The sequence below is a fragment of the Eleutherodactylus coqui genome, chromosome 2, assembly GCF_035609145.1.
Source record: "Eleutherodactylus coqui strain aEleCoq1 chromosome 2, aEleCoq1.hap1, whole genome shotgun sequence".
Classification (NCBI taxonomy): Eukaryota; Metazoa; Chordata; class Amphibia; order Anura; family Eleutherodactylidae; genus Eleutherodactylus; species Eleutherodactylus coqui.
This window is the reverse complement of record NC_089838.1, coordinates 234,247,137-234,272,247: the sequence shown is the minus strand read 5'-3', so window position 1 is coordinate 234,272,247 and position 25,111 is coordinate 234,247,137. Positions and strand designations below refer to the sequence as shown.

The 25,111-nt window shown below is 42.0% G+C and overlaps 1 protein-coding gene across 1 annotated transcript in view; it reads left to right on the top strand.

Annotated features, from left to right (window-relative positions):
- Positions 1–203: 203 nt before the first annotated feature.
- The window catches only part of FBN1 (fibrillin 1), a 209,834-nt gene continuing 184,926 nt past the window's right edge, over positions 204–25,111 (top strand). The window contains exons 1-3 of the mRNA XM_066592616.1: positions 204–434; positions 514–774; positions 24,212–24,294. Coding sequence (XP_066448713.1) covers positions 602–774; positions 24,212–24,294 — 256 coding nt within the window. The 5' untranslated portion in view covers positions 204–434; positions 514–601. The remainder of the gene's footprint in view (positions 435–513; positions 775–24,211; positions 24,295–25,111) is intronic.

The following is a 25,111-nucleotide window of genomic DNA, read 5'->3' as shown; positions in this document are numbered from 1 at the left end:
AGATAGAAGCTGACTAGTTGTGGGGGCCACACAACGACCCCTGCCCCCTGTCAGAGCTCTGTGAGGGGAGGCTGCAGGTGACTCCGCCACATTCCCGCCACCACCGGTGTGTGAGGAGATCTCCCAGCACTGAGCGCGCAGCCCCCGGACAGCCTCAGCAGCTGCTGCAGCCAAGAAGGGCAGAGCCTGCCGAGGAGCAGCCGCAGCTCCTGCCTCATGTCTCTGGGCGGGTTCTCTGCCACTAAAGCGTTTTATCTTGTTTATTGTCCCTAACGGCCACTTGGTTGTATAAATGCTAAATAGCCCCCGTCCTGACAGCACAAGGAGCCCCACGGCATGTGCAGCCTGAGCGCCTGCTGAAGCGCACCCCTCCCTTCTGCCTGCGTAACGCTATTCTGGAGCAGGGTGGCTGCGGGCTAGTAGCGCCGAGCGCGGTACATAACATTACTGTCTTCTCTTAGCTTTCAGCTTGCTCCTAATGTGAGAAGGCTTCTTATTTCTTCTCTTGGACAGGAGCCTTGTGGAGCACACAGACATCTGAGCCGGGGCAGGGAGGCAGGAAGGCAGGAGCTGGAGGAGAAGAAGCCCCTGCTGCACCAGGATGACGCCGGCTACTCTGCTGGGGTTGGCACTGGGATTTACACTGCTGCTCTCCTTCAGTGCCAGTCAAGGTGCTGACAAAGAGGTGACATCTGATACAGTCAAGGAATCCAGAGCCAACAGAGCCAAGAGAAGAGGTGGAGGTGCCGGAGTGGGGCATGATGTCCTCAAGGGGTAGGTATCAAAGTATAGGTGACCCTCCTATAGCCCAATGCTCTTTAGTAGTTCTGCTACTATGTATCTCTGTCTAGCCTGTGCAGGAAGGAAAAGTTACATTGTTTGTGCAGTAGTTATTATATCTATCTCCTATCTATCTATCTATCTATCTATCTATCTATCTATCTATCTATCTATCTATCTATATTGATAGATACATAGATAGACTATAATATATATATATATATATATATATATATATATATATATATAACTTTGTTTTATTGTGTAATAGGTGATTTATAAATACAATCGTTGGTAATATTTTTATATATATTTTTATGCACGTATGAAATTCTTCGTTCCATCACTGTGGGTTTAAAGCAGGTATCTGGATGGCAGTGGAGAAATTAGCTTTACGCATGCGTTAGAAAGATGGTATATCTTAAAGGGGTTTTCCAAGTCATTTTTTTTTCCAGTCCATTTTTATTTTTATTGATAAGCTATCCTCAGGATAGGTTGTCTAGAGTTGATTGACGGTCTGTCGCTGTGGACCCAGAACGATCTGCTGTTTCAGTATCAGTTGTCACCGACATAACATACAGGGTGCGGAGTGGGAGCAGATAGCCTCGACCCCGAGTATAGTGGCAGGCACTGGTAACTGCAGGCTGTCATTGATGGTGATGGGACCCCAGCCTGTAATTACTAGTAGTGGCAGCTATATAGGGGTTGGAGCTACCTGCTTCCGCGCCGGGTGTTTTGCCGGTAACAGCGAGTGCCGCATAGCTGGACAGTTGGGGTCCTGAGTGTGGATCCCAACTGATCAACTGTTGATGACCTGTCCTGGGGATAGGTCAGCAATAGAAATAGGCTGGAAAACCCATTTATATCCATGAAATAATGCCACTTGGCATAGTTATTTTACGGTGCCAGCATCACTTAACTGTGCCAGATCTGTCTAGTGAAACTGATCTTTACCCAGATATACTTAACAATCTGTAAACTGATACAAAAGTTGGGGCTTTCAGCCTTTAATCACCAGAGTGGGTTCTGTATATGATACAAACACTGGGATTTGGATCTGGTATCATGTGGATTACACAGAAATGGGGAGTGGACCTTTACATCATGGAGAGAGATTCAGTTCACTGATAGCTCTTGTGCTCACTCACATAAGCTTATATGGTACATATGGTAGTTTAAGGGATCTGATAGGCTTTCTACTCTCATATCTTTCTTATATAAAAGGAACCTTTACACACTTATGCGCCCAACAGGTGACCCACGCATTACCGCCTGACTATCGCTCCTCTGCTTTATATAGGTGTGATAGTCATTCTGTGAATGGAGGCACAGTGGGCTGGAGATTGTACCGGCCGACCGTCTCCATTCACAGTAAACAGAAGTTGCACAAACATTGAGCAGCTCCTGTTTACACGGCCCAAAAGTCACTTGGGTTTTAGTTCTGCTAAAAGTCAAGCAACTCTTAACAGCAATTTCTCGCTCAGTGCCCTGTTGGTGGCCACATGTACACTGGATGATTATTGCCCAGATTTGTTGTTTCTAGCAAGAATTTGAGTGATAATTGCCCAGTGTAAGGGTACCTTAAGTGAGGTTGGGCATTTAGTAAAAACTGTAACTGATATTGAAATTTCCCAGACACATACATACATACAGGATGCAGTTAAAAAGACTGATCCAGCGCTATATCTCAATTATCTTTCAGTTATAGTGCAATAACAATAGTGAACTGGAAAAAGAAGGCATACATGCACTACATGATGGTATGGTGCACGGGCCACTGGGGACCCCCGAACATGGATTTCAATTTTGTGTTGTGTAAGGGAGAGCATAAACCCCAATTGCAAAGTTGAAGAGTAGCATCTGAGAAGCAGAAATCCACTTTCCATGTCTCTCTTAAGTCCATTCGGATGGCTGCTATGACTAAAGTATGAAAAGCGTACTCAGAGTTGCCTCCTTCTGCTATGATAGGGGCAGATCATCCAACAAGTCATCCATTGTTGTCCATAGGAGATTCAGGTACCGATCCATGTTGATAGCCCCTGAAATGAATACAGGTCCAGCAAGCCATTCACGCCAAATTCCAACACTTAAGTTCATTCTGAAATTTGCATTGTCTTCTGATTGGGTCGTGCTGTTACTAGTAATTTGCATTGCATCTGCACTAAATCAACCCACCGCCGTTCACCTACGCAGCCCTGGACTGCCCTGTCAAACTGCTCCATGCATATATTGTAGCAGAAGGAGGCAACTTTGGGTACTTTTTCCTTATTTTGGTTATAGTAGTGGAACCACGGGACTTAGAGAGTTACGGAAAGCGGATTTTGGCTTCATGTGCTACTCTTCAACTTTGCATTTAGGCATTACTCTCTCTTACATAATATTGAAATCCATGTTCTGGGGCCCCCAGGGGCCAGTGTGCCATATCAGTGTGTAGCGCATCAATGCTCTCCTATTCATGTATGTTATTTCAACATAGGACACCATTATTGAGATATAGCTCTGGATCCGTCTTTATGACTCCACCCTGTGTAATATATGGTAAACTATAACACCAAGGTTATTAATAATCATGCAGATACCATAAAGTATACCTTCACAATCTAGTGGCTTCCAGAAACTCATCAGTTTGGTACACACAGTGTTAAACATATTGCATGAGTTCGGGTAACATTTTCAGTAATGGATGCGATGCTCTAAGGCCTCACTCTTTCCAGACTGTCATTTGCTGTTATTGTGAAATTGCTATGGGACCCCCCGACAGAGAATATGGTAGAGAATTGTTCTGACATTCTGCATTAAAATGACAGGATATAGAGAACTTATGCCAAAATATGTCAGCTATGTGCAAATTTTTAGCTAACAGATAATAAAAGTCTCATGAACTATTTTAGAGACTATTTCCAAACACTTTTGTTTAGAACATGGTTGACGTATCTGCACATATTTTATCGCTAGCAGTTGGAGTCCCTTTGACACATATTGCATCACTATATACTGGAGGTTACCTAAACACTTGGATTATTGAAGTCAGAGGAATTCCAGGAAGAGAAAGCAGCCGAGTAAATGTGTGCGAATACTAAAATTCTTGCAATTTCACATTTTTGAAAATAGGGGATTTTTTACATTTTTTTTCAGACAACACTTTGAACCGTTTTTTTTTAATATCTCATAAAGAATTTCTATGCACATATTATATATTGTGATATAAGAGAATGTTAAGCAACGTGTACAGATAGTTGATTGGGTGGATAGATGGATGGATATGTGTATAGATAGGTGGATAGATGAAATATGTATACATACTGGTTTTGCATATACAGTATTTTAATTAATTACTATATGGTCCTAACTACTCAAGTTCTCTTGTGCTGTAGTGGGCACTGTAGCCAGTAGGGGGAGCTCATACAGCTTCTAGAAAGGTAAGTTCTACGAGTTATAGGTTCCCCTACTTAGAAAAAGTATAGCGGCTTCATTTCCTGTCATCTTTGAAAGTGATGGACGTGTAACTAGTGTAATTATCCTTCCGCAATGCTGATGATGCGTGTAGGGATGGCTGTCTATAGGATAAGATACACTACAGCTGGCCTATTCATACAGCTGCATTTCATCAGACCAGTCCTATATACATTACAAGGAGCTATGCACAGAAAACAGTAGCAGTAACATAAGATGATGTTTAAGGAATGCTGCAATTTGAAAATGTAACCTCAAGCTATAAACACAAGTGGAGGCAAAACTTTATATCTTGTATAGTCATTCAAGTTTTCTTGGCCCATGAAATAGTTGGCGGTGCCCATTACTGTATATGTTGGGCTCTATTTGAATAAATAATGTATCCAAGACCAGAAAGTGAACTGGAAACATGACTGACAGGCAATATTTAATTATGAGCTGTTATTATATATTATACCTAATATTTATTAAGTGTTGGTTATATTGGGCCAGTGCGTTCTCCAATTTACTGACATTTTATATTCATGCTCTTCTGTCTTTGCCGAGCTCAATATCGGATTTTCCATGTGAGTCACAAAAACCCTATTGCCATTGAATCTGATTGTGCTACAAAATTGTGGCATGAGGCATACGTGCCTGGAATAATTCTACAAAAATATGGAGAACATGTGAACCCCTTGACATGATCAGCAATAAAATATCAATCCTTAGCACTGCTTCCCCCACTGTAGCCTAGCCAGTATTGAGGGAGGCTAACCACACTAATTGTATGGTGACCAATACATCATTCTAGTATATATATATTCTGGCCCCTCCTTTCAGAACGTGCTGGTGCCAGTTATTCCATGGTGGAGTTCTGCTCCAGTCCACGTCTTACTGGTGCCATCCCAGAAAGATAAGTTCCTGGAGTTCTTACTTTTTAATTACTGCTGTACATCTACTGCCTAATACTGTTGCGACTATCGTTTTTACATCTGTCAGTTGTCACCCGTGTTTCCATGTAGGGACAGTCCAGGTAGCCCTCATGTTCTGGATGTGGGTCCACCCTCATCATGGTGATCGCTCTACTTTTAGGCAAGGTTTTCCCGTATTTGTATGATGCAAAGAGATTTCCCCTTGCCCCATTGTTTAGTTTCATTATTAATAGTCTTGTTCTCCAAGTTTTCAACTAGAGTGTATATCCGTCCTTTGTGACAACTATTGTGTCCGATCCGGACAACATGTTTTGGGCATCCGGCTTTAGTTATATATATGTTTATACTGTAGCTATTGTAGGGTTCCTTCCTTATTAGATTCATATGGACACTTCTAGTATCACTCTGGGTTGATCTTTTCAAGAACGTAAAAATGGTAATAAAATCAATATGTCAGCTTATGAGAGTCTCATAACATACTGACGTTCTGATGGGTAGAGTTGTAGAACAGGATCTTGAGATTGAAGGATATAACTCTAACTATTCAACATTAAGAACCCCAGGGAGTCATGATCTATTGCTGTGTTTGGATGCAGTCTGGTTTCCTAGCAGTATGTCTATAAATTTGGTTAATTCCAATCACTGATCTTAAGTTCAGACTGTGTACAGGCTCCGCTTGTATATGTTGGGAAATTCTCCTGATGTATGAGTTTACTTTGCTTTTGTCAAATGTTTGACCAAAAATGCTGTGTTGCATAATGTAGGTTGTTATCATTTGGTACAACTATATTTGTACAATTGTATTGCCACAACTGTATTGAAGTACATAGTCGGCTGTGTTAAAGGAAGTCTGTCAGGTCTTATTAGCAATATAAGCCCTATAGACTATAGTATGCTGTACAGTATAATGAATAAAACAGTATCTTTATTTCCTCCCTCACAGGCTCCCACCTGTGATATCAAACTACTAATGACCACTTGTCTGTGAGTGAGTATGTATATATGTGTGTGATTCTTATGCTCCACCCCTGGTTATGTCATCATTCTGGCCCCTGGTGATGTCATTGAAGGTCCTACAAAAAATATAAAACACAGAGTCTGACCGACAGAAGAACACAGTTAGGGCTCTTTAAAAGGGAAGGACAAAAATAACAAGCTGAGAATACAACTAAACCGCCATTATGTCAGACACAACTCAGCGGTCCTGACAGAACACACTGACCTACCTCCACTACAGAGATCTGGTGGGCTGAAGGACCTGTGGTGATGTCACTGCTGTGGGAGGAGCCAAGCTGTGCTTGTCCTGTGTGGTAATCAAGCTGCTGTGTGTGTGAGGTTTGGAGATCATAATGCATGTACCATGTAGGAGAGCTGTGTGGCACATTGTGCCACCAGAAACACTGTACTATAATTTCTTACACAACTCAGCAGTTCTGACAGAACACACTAACCTACCTCCACCACAGAGATCCAGTGGGCTGATGGACCTGTGGTGATGTCACTGCTGTGGGAGGAGCCAAGCTGTGTTTGTCTTGTGTGGTAATCAAGCTACTGTGTGTGTGTAATGTGCCACCAGAAACACTGGGACTATAATTTCCTAATAATTACTACTGTAGTTGCCTTCTAAGCACTTCCGGCGTTGCATGCTAATTAATGGTGGACCATCTAATGGGCAGTGCACCTCGCGTTGCAATTCCCTCCCTATTCCTACTAAAAACAACACCTTCACTGTTAATTGACGTCACCAGCAATACCTGCTAGAGGCATCATACGTTCCATACATGGCACCCCTGAGCCGCACTAAGGGAGTGGGCGCATGTACTGTGATTTCCGCTCGTCTGGAGTGACGTCATGGCAAATGCCATCCCCATTGCGGCTCAGGCGTCCTAGTCCTTAGAGCCAGTTGACCATCTTCATGATCCTTAGAGATCTCTTATTGTTAGTCAACCTTCAACTGTGGATGTAGTTTATTTGTTACACTTCCGTGGACATGGGGTCTCACAGTCTCCTATATATTGTGGTTGACTTTTTTTTTGCAATAGTGAACTGGGTGTTTACAATAACTTGTTTTTATTAATTTTCAGATTGTAAATAATTAAAAAATATAGAAATAATCCATTTTTATTTGCATATTTTAGTAATGTTACATAATAAAAAACTATAGAAACTTTTCAGTCTTAATTGATGACGCAACATCCTCTCGATCTTTACGCAACTAAAACAAAAGCTACTGAGCCATTCGGTCGTGGGGGGAGCTGGGAAGGACGCGATTCTTGGAAATCTAGAATGGGTGGGGTCTGCGAGGCTCCACGTCCACAGTTAAAGGTTAATGGTCTTGGTATATTTCCTTACAGTTAACAAGACTTTCAATATGAAAAGGATATGTATAAACTAACTCACCCCTTGGAGGTGAATGTGAATACATTCTGATGAAAGGATGTTTTACAGTGTCTGATACTAGAACAGTTATGAGAACATACTTTCCCTATGATCCTCTTCTTGAGTTTACGCCTTTAAGCTATTTCGTCTACATTTACTTTTGGCCATAAATGTAAAAAAAATAATTTTAACTCTAAATTGTAGAAAGTGACGATACTTAGTATTTTATATAGATTTTACCTATAAAATATTGGCCAAAACCTGAGTTTTTTTTTTTTGTAAAGATGCAGCCTAAAGCATTTCCATATAGTATTACCCAGTAAAGTTCACTCAAACATGTTTTCGGAGAAAAGCATTTCAAGTATGAAGCAGAAAAACAGAAAACAAATCTCCTCGGGTCATGTTGCACAGTGAGCAGTGTGATTATATAATGTACTTGGGCTGACCTGTGCTGAAGAGAGTGTCCAGGATATTTATACAGGATCCGTCACTTTGATCACTATACTCTATGTTCTTTTCACTTGGGGGGTGTTGGGTTTCCAGATAATTAGGCTTCATTCCATGAATATGATATTTGTATGCAAATTGGGATTGGAAGACTTCAGTTGACTTGAGTTATGTTGTCTATCCCGGTCACCAGCACGTTCAGCATACTATAGTGCTAGTGATGAGACTTTGGGAGTACTTGTAAGTAATGTTTACGTTGGCTGAGAACTTTATCCAGTGCTTAGAATGTGAGCAGCGATTCAGTGTGAACTTTCCGTTAACCCTGTTTAATGACGGAATCAACAGCAACAGTGTAAGTCATGGGAGATGCTTTCCTTTTTCAAGTAAAAGGGATAGCCCCATCATTCGAAATGGTGTAAGAGACTATCCCAGTTTTACAGCTAAGCAGACTCGTTGCGGGTTTTTTATTTGTAATAGTTATGTAGTCCGATGAAGTTTTTATGTCTCGTATGCATCTGGCCTTTGAGATATTCATTTTTTACATGCTGAGAAATGAAGTCATTGACACTCTCAGTGGACTTTCTTATCTAAACTGTCTTTAGTTTTACTAGTGCTGAGCTTTCAAAGTTCTTAAAATGTATAAAAGTTGTTGGCAGGACTCAAGATTGGATTGTCTTATGCTTATACAAGTATTTGTTTGATCAAAATTGTACGTCACCCCAGTTTGATGTTGAAGTAAAGCAAGAAACGTGTAACACATGAGAAAATCAGTTCCACAGCCATTTTCAATTGGCTTCAACAAAAATATTAGGCAGTGTCTGCCTTTTTTATGACCGTTTCCCACCTCCATGTTTGCAAACAGCCTGTTCCTTGGTAGGGAAGGTCATGTACAGGTTCTTGCCACCCAGTAGTAAAGGGGTGAGACGAACCAGAGATAGGGCCCATTAGCAGCTACATGGTATGACTCTACCATATGTACATCTCTGATAATAGTAAAATTCAGACATCTATACACTTTATGTTCAATCAATTTTATTAAACATTTTCAAATAAACAGCACCGATGCAGGACAACAAACAGGAGAACTATCTTCAGTCCATATTTGAATATTTCACTTAACAGAAAAGTTATAATGTGAATGGTTGACAAATAAAAAGTTCTCTGCATCCCAAATAAGACTAAGTAAATAAAGGAAGGGGGAGGAAGGAAAGCGGGATCGGAGAAAAGGGGAAAAAGGGTAAATAATACGACCTTGCTCAAAATTACCACTGACCCCTAAGGGTTCAGTCGACCAGACTCCAGCCAAGATTTAAAGGAGTCTGAAGCTCTCATTGAAATCCAAGGACTCCAAAGTTAATAAGTGCCTATACACCCCTGCTCGTTCCCAGACCCCTCATCTTCGTATCTCATAAGCATGTCGAACTTCTCTGTCCAGATGATTCTTGATGGAGGAGAGGTAGATCGCCATAAACTAGGGACAGACATCCTCACTGACAGTATGACCAGCAATAGCTCTGTCTTAATCTTGGCTCTATACACTTTATAATAGATTCTCCAACTTGTCGCCTTTCAATATTTTTGTGAAACTACGGCTTCCAGTATTCCCGGCAGCATATAGAGTGCCACGGGTTGAACACCGTTGGTCTAAACCCTTTTAAGTGAGTTTTACAAAGCAAGTGAATAATGGTTCACTATACTTGTACGATTGACCATCAAGTTACGTCATAAAATTAGAAGCCTTATTACATGAATTACATACACCCAAAGTTATCAATTATTGTTTTTGAAATTACATGGAAATACCATCTGTAAAGAAGAGGCCATATGATCAGAATCAGTGGATGTGGATACACAATGCCACACACTGCTTTGGCCCACATCCTGAGATAACACCTAGGGTATCCTGGTCTTCATTCTTTAACTCCATCAATCAGGATGTTGATTTTGCTGTGGGGTCCGTAAGCCCTTACGTAGGTAGTGGTCCGAGTATTGTGGCAGTTGACACTACTGTAGACCAAGACGTGGTACCTGAGCATAGTCAGACAGTCCAAGTCAGGGCAAACAACACACCTCAGCACAAGAAAAAAGCCAGAGGTCAAATTGGGGAAAACAGGTTCAGTGCGGTCAAACAGACCTGAGGTCATGGAAGGCAGCGGAGAGAAGCGTAATCTGTTTGTCAAGCTGGGGATAGGACTGGAGACAGGAGTGTAGTCAGGATTAGTCAATGTCAAGAACCAGCGGCCCTAGTGTGTAACATGACTCGAACACGGGTCTTAGAAATGAAGGAACAATTATGTGGATTGTGGGGCCTCCTTTTTATTGGGCCAATTTTTCATCGCCACATTCAGAGAACCATAATTTTTTATCTTTCCATATACAACACTCTGTAAGGACTTGTTATTAGCTGGATAAACTGACATTTTCATTGGTACTATTTTGATATGCAGACTCCATTTTTGATCTTTTTTTTACGGTTTATTTGGGAGACTCATTGTTCAAAAAAAAACAACGCAATTCTGATATTGCTTTTTATTTTTTAATTCATTCACTGTTCGGTATAAGTGATATGTTATCCTTATTCTGTGCGTCTGTGCAGTACAGGCAATACCAAATTAAGGGCATATATACACTAGCATATATCGGCCAGCGTTTTCACGGCCGGCCTATATATATGCTACCATCTGATGCATTGGATCACATAGGCGTATTCCTGCTGCGCAAAAGCGCCCGGCCGAGCGGGAAGGATAGTCCTGGAACTATCTTCCTTACCTGACTACTGCCACTGCCATAGACTCCTATGGCAGCCAATGACAGCGGCTGGAGAAGGGAGGTGGGAGGGAGTTTAGCAGCATGACTGCTAAACTCCCTGCCCTTTGCCGCTGCTTGCAATCAGAGGGAGCAGGATGGGGCGGAGCTAAACTTCACCCTATCCCACCCTCTCCCATTGCTGACTGTGGACAAGGGGTGGGGAGCTTAGCGCCGTCCCCATCCTGCCCCCTACTATTGCAAACAGCCATATGCAGAAAAATACAACTTTTAATTTTTCCATTTGTGGAGCTGTATGAGGGTTTGATTTTTGAGTGATGAGTTGACGTTTTCATTTGTACTGTTTTGCGATGCATATAACTTTTTGTTTGCTTTTTATTTAGTTTTTTTGTGATGCCGGATGATCAAATTCAGCAATTTTAGGATTTTCTCTTTAATGGCCTTTGCCATACTGGATAAATAACACAATAGTTTCATAGTGCTGATCGTTTCAAACGCATCAATACCAAATTCATGTTTGTTTTTTTTTAATTAGCATTTTTTCAATAATAAATTGTGTTTTATTGGAAAAATGGCGATTTTTAGATTTATTGGGGGGGGGGGATTTATTTTTAGCAAAACAGACATATCAGATGTGGCCACAGTTCCTCTTTAGAAGCTTTATACATACGTGCCCATTCACACGGGCGTATTTTCTGTCTGCATTCAGGGCTCCTTCACACTAGCACATGTGTTTACACGTTCGCCCGCACTCACTGTATATTCGTGCAAATTCTTTTTTGCCACGAGTCGTTATTTGCGTATTTAAAGCCATTCACACCGCGAGCTGCTGCATGTATGTAAAAAACACGCTGAAGCGACGGCGAGCAACAATCTGAATAAAATGCTCAGAACAACAATTAATGCCTAATTAGGGCCAGCTGACTTCTTTTCCCAGCGGTGTACGCAGGGTATATCCCTCGCACTCCCTTTTTTTCCGGCTGCCATAGAAGTGTATGGGAGCTTGCTGCATTAGGGCTTATTCACAGGAGCATATATCGGTCGATATATGCTATTATCTGAGCTGTCTTCCCCCTTCCCTCCACCTCACCGGCTCTCTGCCTCTCTCCTCCTTTCCGGCTATTTGCAATGGGAGGGGGTGGGATGGGGGCGAAGCTAAGCTCCTTGCTCCTTGTCTGCCGCCAGCAATGGGAGGTGGTGGAGTTTAGCTCTGGCCCCTCCTATTGCAAATAGCCTGAGGGGAGGAGAGAGGCAAAGAGCTGGTGAGGGGGAGGGAAGGGGGAAGACAGCTCAGATGGTACCGTATATCGGCCTGCGGCTGATATACGCTTGTGTGAATAAGCCCTAACACAGTGAAAGATAGTTGAAGACGCCATATAAAAAGACGGCCGAAAAAGATCGAGTAGGTCCTATTTTTTCTTGCGCGTATCTTTTGCGTGGAAAAAACACTTTTGTCTGAAAAATCAATTGAAATCCAATGCATCGCAACTTTTTTACGTGCAGAAATACCTGCGTACATACGGTCGTCTGACTAAGTCATCAGCCTGTATTTTTTATAGACTGAATATGGACCTATTGAATTAAATTGTGTATTCAGACGCGCGTATTTTACATGTAACAAAAAACAGTATATTCCACTTTGGTCTGTGTTCACAGACCAAAATAGCCCATGAAAGTCTGTGGGAGCGCAGAAAAGCCACAGTGAATACAACTGTTACATACTGTTACATTTTTTTTTTTCCACGCATGAAATAGGCAGTACATACGGATGCAGCACGCACCAAATATGCAAATATACACTCATTGAAAACGATGCATTTTTCATGGATTTTACACATTCTGGAGAATTAGATCAATTGGGCTGAATGCATACGGGCGTAATTTGCACTGCGGGATCTGGAGGAGGCGTTCACTTCCGGATCCCTCAGCAAATACTGCCAATAGACATGCTATTGAAACCCCCTTTCCCTGCCCATGAGTGTAAATCAAATGCAATTTTCCGCTCGCGGGGGAAAAAGAAAAAATTGCATCATGTTCTATTTTAGTGTGGGCCTTGCACGGACGGCTTCCTTCAAAGTCAATGGAAGCCGTCCGTCCTGCAGCCCTTCCACAATGAGCATTGCAGAAGGGTCGCGGGATCCGCGACGGCGCGGCACAATCTGTACTACGTATGTGTGCCGGCACCACGGCCAGCACATCCACAGTACAGAAGCCGCCTGCACATAAACACAGCGGACAGGTACGCGGGGGGGTCACTGCCGGGGCAAAGGGTTAGATTCCACTGCGAGATCTCACAGCCAGAATCCGACCCGTTTGTGTGTAGGCGACCTTAACCGGCACTCTAATTGAGGAATGGATCAAAAATGCTTCAGGCTTTGCTTTTTGAGGTTTTAAAATGAAGGTTCTGAGATTTTACAAAGAGGAAAACCTAGTAAAACGATATTAAATGAAGCACAAAAAAAACTTTAAAACAAATGGACTGCACTACTTTATGGCCCATTCACATGGCTGTTTATTCGGGTGATGTGCTATCCGTGTATTCCACACGGGGTACATTGCCGCTTAGTAGCCTGTAAGGCTATTTACATGGGCGGTCTTTCACACGGACCTAAGGTTGCACGTTCTATTTGCAGACAAGAATATCACATGAAATACTGGACAGCTTACGGACGGGTGTCAGTTTGCTGTCTGATGCAAGTTTCTTGAGCGCAACTCGTATATGGCCATCTGAATACAGCCTCACCTTTCTGATTGTTGACCAGAACTGCTCTGCAAACATGTTGCATAGATCAATCTGGCACAGAAAGCTTTTGACAGTATGTCTCCATATGAAATACAGAAGTACAGTATGTACTATAGGTGCCTTATTAGGGCGCCCACCCACTGGCGTTTGCGATTTTCGTGCGTGAAGAACGCAGCGTTTTCCCCGCGTTTTCCGCTGCGTTTTTTGCCGCGTTTTCGCGGCTTTTCCATTAATTTCCATTGACTTTCATGGGTGCATTAGGAGAAAAATAAGGACACATATGCAACTGACAGTTCCTATGTTAAAAAACGCAACGCAAAAAAACCCGCCAGTGGACAGGAGTACATTCAATTCTAATTGCTCTTGAGAAAATACGCAAAACGCAAAGAAAAAAAAATCGCCAGTGGGTGGGCGCCCTTAGAGACCTTTTACATGGGACAGAATATTTCACAAGACATCTGCACTGCTAACTGCCGATTTTGTAGTAGAATTGTTAGCAGGATCCTGCCATTTTCAATTCTGCATGCGGGCCGTGTGGGTTTTGATGGTGAATATCCCGTTGGAGGGCATCTTCAGCAATGTTGTTGTGGAATATTCCATCCCGTGTAAAAGGTCCCTCAGGGTGCTTTCAGACACAGCGAATTATTCTGCAACAATGTTGCGTAATATGCTGTCTTGGAATTCCACACCCAAATCCAAACGGCTAAATGCAGATTTTGATGCAGAATTGCTAGCAAAATTCTGGCATTTTCATACCGCATCAAAATCTCTAGGTTAGCAGTGCGGATTTTGGTGCTGAATATTCCATAATAGGGCATTTTCCGTCCGTGTGGAAGCAGCCTTACAGCTTTATGTAACATACAGGCCTTGGGCACGTGGTTTAACTTCCTTTGTGTGAATGTGCGAGGACACATTTAGTCTTTAATTGGTATCTTCTGTAGTAATGTCTACCAACATCTACATAGAGAGTAACTGACATTCTCATATCTTTCACTACATTTAATTATGTTTTACAAGAAGAATGTCTCATTATTTTGTGAAGTGCATTTGTCCAAAATCTAGAGATAATGATTTACAGCTGAAGTGTCCTGCTTTTGCTAACACAAGTGACTCTGATTTGCAGTTTCATACGGGCCCCATTGCTAGATTGTCCTCAGATAACCTATCTGTGGGAGTTTTCCTATATCTGTAGTATGGGGAGACTCCTTACAGCTCTGCCACTTGGGGATATCATGCATTTGACACCCTTGGCACTCACGACTGTCAAGCCTATTCTCTAGGCGAATGTAAAAAATAAAGGACTTTTTAAAAAGCTTTGGCTTGAAATCCAACAGCTGGATAATGTCTCAATGGAGAGATGTTTGGGGCCTCATGTAATATAATGTAGAGATACACCCTGGACAAGCTAAATAATCACATCTGATTAATGTTTTGTATCCAGATTATTCTGGGCTCTGTAATGTATACTAGTATGACCCAAGAAAAATATTCAGTCTTCATAATGTGCTTGTAAAAACAGATACCTAAAAGATGAACAGATCACAGTTCTCTGTGTGGAGAAATTCCAATTTGCATAATTGAAGCCCAATTACTTTGTGAATTACCTTGTGCACTGTATTTGCAGCTGATGAGCAAAAGTGTGTTTTATTCTTTTTGTTACCGAATATTATTGTTATATGTATTCTTGTACATCTGTATTCTATTCATATAGGACCACGTATTGCCGTGTAGTATATATATGTACACTGTACAATACACAGGGTGTAGTCAAACAGATTGATCCGGCAGTATATCTCAGCACTGGTGTCCTGTATTAAAATAACAATAGTGTACTAGAAAAAGATGGCACTGGGCATGGCATGACCCACGGGCCCCTTGGGGCCCTGGAACCTGGATTTCAATTTTGTGTTGTGTAAGATAGAGAGGCTAAAACCCAAATGCAGAGTTGAGGAGTAGCACGTGAGAAGCAGAATTTCACTTTCTTTAGCTCTAAGCCCCATAAAACCATAGGGTCAGAGCATCCAGGAAGTCATCTACTGTCATCTGCAGAAGATTCAGTTACCGATCCATGTTCAGAGTCCCTGGAATGAAGTCCCTGGAATGAACCAATTAGGTGATCGTGCGAAATTCCAGCCCTCACGTTCGCTCTGAAATTAGCATTGTCTTCTAATTGGGTCGTGGTTAGAGATGAGCGAGCATATTCGCTAAGAACAATTACTGGAGCGAGTATTGTCCTTAGCGAGTACCTGCCCGCTTGGAAGAAAAGATTCGGGTGCCGGCACGGGTGAGAGGTGAATTGCGGGAGTGAGCAGGGGGGGAAGAGAGAGATCTCCTCTCTGTTCCCCCCTGCTCTCCCCCGCTGCTCCCCGCCCCCCGCCGGCATCCGAATCTTTTCTTGCAAGCGGGCAGGTACTTGCTAAGGACAATGCTTGCTCGAGTAATTGTCCTTAGCGAGTATGCTCGCTCATCTCTAGTCGTGGTCTTACTGGTAATTTGCGTTGCATCTGCACTTGCACTGTCCCACAATGATAGTGTCAGTCCTGGACTCCACTGCCGAGTGGTTCCATGAATGTATCTCATAACAGAAGGAGGCCACTTCAGGTACGCTTTCTTTACTTCAGTAATTTCAGCAGTCCTACAGGACTTATTGAGAGACAGAAAATGGATTTCGGCTTCTCGCATCACACTCTTCAACTTTGCAGTTGGGTTTTTCTCTCTAGGTTTGTACTCTTTATAAAAGGCCTGGTTTTCTCCTGGAACTATTGAATGATATTGTTGAGGAAATTTTCCGCACCATGTGAAGGAGATTTTTTTTTAAATCCGCCCACGTGGCTTGTACTGTAAATGCTGCAGAATTTCCATAGGGATTCCGCCAGCGGAGATTTCGCTGCATTTCCAGCCTGTATGAAGGCAGTCTTAGATGTGGATTTAGACTGCAGATTTGTGGTGTATTTGCTGTGGATTTTCCAGAGACCTGGGTCACACAGGGTTGAGAGTGTGGCAGAGCCCAATAAAAACTTTTTGCACGTGTTTTTGCTGAGATTAGAGAGAGTTGGGCAATGTTCCTAGAACAGGCTCCGCTTGAAAACTGCTTTTTTGAAATGACTTTTAAATACGGTGTCCCTGTATTTTTTTGTTGTTGTTGAAGTCCGTGGGCCAGCGTGGAGACAAAACAGAAACTAGGACATGCTGTAAAAATAAATAATGCAGTGTGATCTGTGTCTGGATAAAACTGCACAATTCGCTAATAAGCAGTAATATTTCACGTGTGGCCATTTTTACAGGCAAACCAACATAATAGGTAGTAGATTTCTGTGAAAACTTAAGAGTACAGCAGGTCCATGTAAATGTTTGATGTACACTATGCATTAGTTTGCATCAGTAGTCTAAAGACCCATTTAGACACAACACTTATCGCTCAAAAGTCACTCAAAATTCGCTCAAAAGACATCTTTTGAGCGATAATCGTTGTGTGATTGCTCAAAATTCACTCACACAGCAGTTTGATTGACAGTTTTGAGCGTTCACTTTGCATAAGTGTGTAAATGAAGGCTCATGCTGTATGCAGAAGACAAGTGGGACCGCTATCTTCTGCATACAGCTGTTGTCTTCTCTGAGCGCTCAGCTGGTATACAGAATTATCTTTCTCATAAGTAATAATGATGCCATTACTAACCCCCTGAGTAATAATTTCCCTTTTCTATCCTATAAAGTAATAATGCTCTCTTTCTGTCTCCATAATTAATAATGCTGCCTTTTCTGCCCCTGCAGGTAATAATACTGCATTTTATTGCTCCCATATTTACCGCCATCTTTTCTGTCCTCATAAGTAATAATGCCTTATTTTCTGCCCCCTGCAGCTAATGTCTCCTTTCTGTCCTTAGAATTAATAATACTGCTTTCGTGCCCCTTTACTGCCTTCATAAATAATCATGCCCTCTTTTCTCCCTATAAATGACCATGTCCCTTTCTGCCTCATAAATAATTATTGGGTTTTTCTGGCAAATACTATTAATGACCTATGCTTGGCTGATCATCTGGCCCACTGGCGGTGCAACGGGGCTGGACGTTGGCATTGGGGTCAGAGCAGGTAGTCTAAGAGGTGACTTCGCTCACACTGAAATTAATGGGAGAAAAGTTGCCTATAACAGTTCTGGTTTCACAGTGGTAATGCAGTGGTAATTCCTCCTCAGTGCTCCTAGACAGTAATAATACCCCTTAAAAAGTAATAATGACCCTCCTAAGTGTGCCACAGTGTCCACTTATGCAATACTAATGCCCCTCAGTGCCCCCTATACATTAATAATGCCAATCAGTACTCCTTATACAATACTGTCCCTTAGTGCCACCTTTTATATTAATACCACCCTTCATATGTTAATACTGTCGCTCGGTGACCCCTTATATATAAATAATGCTTCACGGGGCCTCCTTATAATGCCCCTTGTTGTCTTCTTATCTAGTAATAATGCCCCTCAGTGCTGCCTTATCTAGTACAAATGCCCCTCAGTGCCCCCTTATATATTAATAATTCTCCTCAGTGCCGCCTTATCTAGTAATAATGCTACCTCATCTTGGTAAATAATCCTTCTTTGATATTGCAGCTATTGCAAAAAATTGTCATTCTTTTTTTTTCATAAATTGCAATCTCTCTTTGCAAGTATGAAAACATGCAGTTCTCATGTTATCCACTAGATGTCAACACAACAGGTTCATATGGGGTTAAAAGGGCTGTCTATGATATTTTTTTTCACTATTAGGTAATGTTAAAACACTCAAGTTGACTTCCAGAATTACCACTTACTAATTAAAAAAAATGTTTGTGTCCTTTATTGCAGGTCTGATTTTTCTCCTTGGACTATTGAACAATTCCTTTAATAGTCCCAAGGCTTACAGCAGTGACATTGCTGATACTTTTGTCATGTTAGTCTCTCTTCGTACTGAATGTAATGTGTGAGTAGGGGTTGTAGCGTCCACATCTGTTACTGAAGCGATCAGTTTACATCAGTTCTATGTCCAGCTGGGTAATATTGGGTGTTTTTCTTTAATATTGAGGTCATCATTTACTTAAGGGTCGCTTTAAGGGCAGTTCTGCAACCATGGCTGGAGCTACAAAGACAGATCTGTGTGGATGTAATTCTGGTGGTGGACAAACCACTTTGTGGTGAAGATGATGAACGGAGTAGGAGTACAGAAGGAGTTGTGAGCAGTTCAGCTACTAAAGCGTTCTGTACTAATGGAAACATTTGCTTCAGAGCGCTACAACTTTGCAAAGTCCTATAGGGGACATTTATGATTGCCTTTAAAGGACCATGTTGGTGATTTTTTTTTTATTCATTCATTATGTAGCTAGCCCCCCAGTATATTATAAATGAGCTAGGGTTACCTTGGTTAGTTATTTATTTCTGTCTGAAACTCCTGGCCTCTTTTTCCTCAGATGGTCATGTGGTCTTAGTTTTGACCAGCTTAGATCTACTTGGAATTATGGGTTTATTTTCTAATCAGATTCTCAGTCTGTGTGATACTGTTACATGCACCCTACCACAGAAACTGCTTGCAGGAGGACACAGGCACTCATGTCACAGTTACTGATGATGATCACACAGCCCCTGTCACACAGTTATAATAAAGGAGATCCTCCTGACTGTATACTTATGGTCTGTAGCTTATATAGGTCATATACAGATGGTAATGATAATTAAACTGTCCCCCCAGCAGGCAGAATAGTATAGCCTCAGACAATGCTATGCTAATGCATCATGGGATTGATGTGAAACTTAAAGTAAAAAATCTTACTTTCAAGATGGTGGCAGATAAGCATCAGACAGGAGGCTGCACTGCAGGGAAGTGACTGAAATACACAGAGGAGACCTCTAGTGTGAGAGGCAATCGGGTGAGGGTTGCAGGCATGCTAAAAAAATGTGTTTTTGCCAGAGTGGCGCCTTAGTTGACACTGCCTAAAACCAGACCATGCAGTCAGTAGTGAGCCTAATGTCTTACAATTTTTTCGGACCCTTGTCCTGGACCCTTGTCGATGAGATATTTTTTTGGCCTGTGTGCTTGTACACTGAGCTGACTTCTGCAAGAAGCAGACAATTTCATTCTCACTGAATTGGTCAAACATAGTACTGCAGGCAAAGTTCCCATTGAAATGAATGTGTGTAATACCAAGTCTGGCCACTGCAGAGAGAACGCAGCTTTCTGCAGAAATCAGCTCAATGCATGAACACACTGGCGCAGAAAACAGCTGATCAGGGATCCTGGTCAGCAGACCGCCACCAATCTGCTATTCATGGCCTACCCGAAGGATAGACCAATAATAGTTTAAAACTGGACTTATTGGCCGATATATTAACATAGGAGACACTTTGGTAAAAGATGAAGGTACTTCTGGGTTCCTTATGACAGCGCATACATAACAGTATATTGGGTTAATAGGTCAAATCTAAGTGACAGAGTTCCTTTAAGGGGTATTACAGCAATATCATAGTGGTCATGCGATGGGACCCTGCTCGGGGGTGTTGGGTCTGGGCTCAGGTCACCCTTGACAGACCACCCGTAGAGAAGATCGTCTGACCAGCTCCAACTGATTCGTTGTCTGGCAACCAGAGATAGGTGACAGCATCATTACAGGCACCTGCATACAAGCTAAAGGCGGCCCAACAGGGTACTGGAGCCTCCCTTCAATTGTTCCATTTTCTGCAATAAATTCTCCTTTTGCGCTGATATTGTAATCACTTACTTATATCAATGTTACAATCACACATAGAAAGTTTCATTTGATTCCAACAACTCCTAGGTGTTTGATTTTTTTTTACAATCAGTATTATAGCATTTAGAGGAAGGAAGAAAGGGAGGAAGGAAGAGAGGGAAAGAGGGAAAAAATCCACATGAAACAAGGAAAAGTCACAGTAATGAAGATAAGCAATCAGAAGCATTCGTTTAAGCCATTAGGAACCAGTGTGCACAACTTAAAAATCTAGTGTGCTTCACTTTGTGTAGGTGAACAAATCTGTTAGGTACACTAGAGGGGAACTGCTCAATAGGGGTAATGGACAGATGCCTAGAATCAGAGTGGTGTAATACCATGAGGTGGCATGAAACACTATATAGAAGAAAACTCCTAATATTGGATCAATGCTTATTAACCCTACTAAATAGGGACTGTGTAGTCCGGCCTACGTACTGCAGCTCACAGGGGCATTCCAACAAATAAATCACATTTTCAGATCCCAAGTTCAGAAAAGAATGTGTGTGATGTTGTTAAAACAAAGAAAGCGGGCTGTACCGCACATAAAAGAAACGGTTAGAGAAATAGGACATTGTGACTGCTTGTGAAGGCGGCTAGGAGCTCATAGGTTTCACAGGGTGGTAGCCCGGCAATATGTAAACTTTGGAAACTTTATAGCAAGCCAAGGTTCACTCATGGACACAGGCCAATGCTTACACAATATATCTCTGATCCTCTTGTGTCCTGTGTTGAAGGTGGTAGTAAAAGTTATGAGTAGGCCTGGGGCAGCTAGATTTTAATGAACACTCACTCTTGCTTTACACCGTGCATTCTTGGTGAGATGTTTAGGGTAAGTGCGTCTGCTTGAATCTATTTTCATGAAATTTTGCTTGTTGGTGGAAAACATGATTGTTGGAGTAATTCCTTCTTCAACGCCTGAATTGTCCAAATGGGATTTTTAACAGCCAGGGGTCATAATGGGCACTATAGAAAGCAAGAGGACTGTCAACATCAACTGTTTTGAAGTAAGCTTTAGTATTAATAAAATTGCTAGTATCCCGGTACACAGAGATCTAGAAAAACAATCTCCTTGGCAGAAAAATGGTGAGTGAAATGCAGAACAAGTTCATTGGATTTCAAGAGTGTAACAAAGCCTTGCATATCACTTTCAGTACCTGTACAAAGAAAATAGAGGTCATCTGTATATCGGCAATAATACAGGACATTATTAATAAAGATCTGATAACCATTTTCCTCAAAATAGCCCATTTATAAGCCCGCATATGAATGTGCAAATGGTCTCAATGGGAATCTTTTTCTGCTGTAAGCATAATAAGTTCTTTAGCAAGGAAATAACCAATGGCCTTTAAACCCGAAGGATGAGAGATGTTAAAATACAATGCAGTTACATCCACTGTCAGAAAAATTACCTGAGACCAATCAATGTTCAGATCCCTAAGTTCATTAATAAGTTGGGTTGAATCTTTGTGATAGGTGGGTAATTGTGTCACCCGCATTTGTAAGTAGAGGTCAATGTAGTAACTCAAATTACTGGTCAATGAACCAATACCAGAGACAATTAGACGGGGCCTAAATGGATCTTTGTGTATTTTCGGGAGGTTATAAAATAAAGGGAGGGAGGGCTCATCCACACTAAGAAAATCCCTTTCAGTTTTGCTCAAAATTCCCCGATGGAAAGAGGAAGTAATGTAGTGAATGATTAGGTTAAATTTCAACTTTTCATAGAAGAAACAATCAAATAAAATATTATAGGCTTCCTGAAGATCATCTGATTTGTCTTGTATCGCCACTCCCCACTGTTGGCAGCTGGTCATGTGACAGTGTTCAGAGGTTAAAAACTTAATAGTGGCCTATTCACCCTACCGTTAAATTATGTTTTGTTGCAGTTGGACGGAGAGGGCAAAATTAATTTCCAAACAATAAAGATTTATTTGTAGATCCCTTGTGAATAATTGGGTTGAAAGAGGACTGTTGACGTAGAATCATTGCGTTTGGGAGCGTGGTCATAGAAAAATGCTGTGTAAGTGTGAGCTTATAAATAATGGAGTTCAGATCAAGAAATAATTGAAACTCATCAGTTGAAAAAGGAGAGAAAGATAAGCCCTAAGACAATAAATAGACTTCATATGCATTTAGAGAATATTTGGCATTATGTTTTTTGCTAATAAACATGTCTTCCCTATGTACGCTCTTTCCCCCTCTAAATCCCCTGGTCTGCTTTTTCTTTTTGTTGACATTTGATGGACCATTGGGAAAAGGTTGGAGATTGAATGGCATTTGGGGCTCGTAATTATTGGTAGCAGTATTTTTGGTGATTATTTGTACTGGATTGATGGGGGAACTGGTCCCTTATTTTGGCTTGTAGGCTAGGGGCCACAAATCCGTGGGGTTGATGATCCCAAATTTGGCTAAGAAGGTAATTCTAAAAATAAAAATGGGACACTTCACTAGAACAATTTTTTGGAATCAAAATATTGGATGTGCTAGGGGAATATTAGGAGAAACCGACCCCCAGCTGTTAAGGAATTTCAGGAGGGTCCAAAATATGTCCGTCAGTGTGCGAGGCAGCTGCTTCAGTCTGAATGTTACTGGAAAAATTATTGGATGACTCCAGAACATTAGGCTTGTGATTGTATACCAAGACCAGAGAACTCCAAAAGGTCCGAGTCTGATTGGATAATAACTCTACCCTAGTATTACTTGTGGAATCACTTGCAATGGTAGAGATAACATCAGCATCACGGATAATAGTCCCCAATGGGATAGTTGGGGCAACATGGGGGATTGTAGGGATTTCCAATCTAGCACCAAGTTTGTCAGTTTCCTTTTTGTATGGTAGTATCCTGAAGTTAGGTCAGCAATAGAAAAAATATCCAAAATCCTAGTTAACCACCTTAAGGCTGCATTCCCACGAACGTATATCGGCTCGGTTTTCACGCCGAGCCGATATACGGCGTCCTCATCTGCAGGGGGGGGGGGCGTGATGGAAGAGCCAGGAGCAGGAACTGAGCTCCCGCCCCCTCTCTGCCTCCTCTCCACCCCTCTGCTCTATTTGCAATGAAAGGAGGCAGGGCGGGGGCGGGGCTAAGTTCCGAGAATTAGCCCCACGCCTGTTCCGCCTCTCCCTATTGCAAATAGTGCAGAGGGGCGGAGAGGAGGCAGAGAGGGGGCGGGAGCTCAGTTCCTGCTCCTGGCTCTTCCATCCTCCCCCCCCCTGCACACGAGGACAACGTATATCGGCTCGGCGTGAAAACCGAGCCGATATACGTTCGTGGGAATGCAGCCTTAAGCATATCTAGTGTTTCCCTATCATCACACTTCTAGTTTTAAAAGCAGTCTTCTCTAAGCTTGTAGTATGTGTGTAGTATCATTTTACAGTCACTATGTAACTGCCTCTAATTACCTCTACGTACCTCAGTGATGGGAAAAGAGCTTTCGAAGAACACACTTGGTGATATTCTAAAGATTATCCTGTAATTGTATACTTATTTCCTGTTACTTTACTTTAACAAGGGGACATATATTGTGTTATCTAGTATTTAAGGAGTTAAAGGTCCCTGAAATGACCATTTGTCTGTAATTTTTTTAATGGACCTTGTTGTGCCTGGGGAGAATCCAACTCATTAAGTTATAGCTGAGTGAGAGCATCCTGGACTCATTAAAATACTGCTGAGCTGGACAGAATTTGGGCCATGGTGACCGTTAATACCTCATCAGGGTTTTTATTTTCTAAACTCTGAGGCACAGCGTCCGTTCCACTTGTCTTTCACCAACCAAATAATGTGTCAGTTACATAAACCTCAGAAAGCTGATACTTTTCTGCAGCTACCTGATTTTCTTGTACGAGTAATGATCATAGATTAAATACAACACTTAGTTCTTTTTCCTATGACATAAAGAAATGAACATCTGTTTCTACACTTGACACTTTAATGCAGTTTAAAGGCATCGGTCTAATATGCTGCTTTTGTTTTTAAGGCCCAATGTTTGTGGATCCAGATACAATGCGTACTGCTGTCCTGGGTGGAAAACCTTACCTGGAGGGAACCAATGCATCGTCCGTAAGTGTTCATCTTTGTTTTTATTTAATCACCTGGTAATACTGAGTTCTAAGAAGCCAAGAGGCACAAAATAGAATTATCTTCGTAACTGTAGCTAAATTAAGAAGTAAATAGCAGCAATAGGAATTAGGTCAACCCTGAACTGTCTTTTCCATACTGATGAAAATTCCACTGCAAATTCTGCAGCCTTTCTGCATCTAAAACAGAGTAAAAATCTGTAAGTATCAATGAATGAATGGCTGTGATTGGACGCATTCCAGCACTTGCTCTGATTGGCTCAGCCGACTCAGCCAATCACAGCAATGTGCGGACTTCACAAGGTCCGAACAGCAGCTTCACCTGCTAGCTAAAGAATTTGATTAGAAATCAGCTGCATTTCCGCTGCTGATTTCAGCAGGCACAGCGCTCCCTGCACCCTCAAAGACTTTGTACTGTCAGTGTTTCCTTCACCTGGCGACCTCTAGTTAGTGCAGCGTTGCTGGTCAGGTATTGCCATGTCCGCATCACTTGATTAACAGCATGGCGCTCACTAGAGGCCACCAGGACCCGGGAGAAAGGCTGCGCTGACAGCACGAAGAATTGGCAGCTGAGGACTGTGGCCGCTGTAATCAGCAGCGGAAACCAAATTGGCTGCTGAAATCAGCTGATTTCTAGGTAAATTCCGTGCTGATGGTGTGGTACTTGACTCTGTTTTGGATATGGAAATGCAACGGACATTCCACAACATTTATGCTCCGTGTTACATACCCTTAAAGGAAACCTTTCACATCCGCACAGCACGTTAAACTAAGTTACGGTACTGTTAGGGTGAATGCAC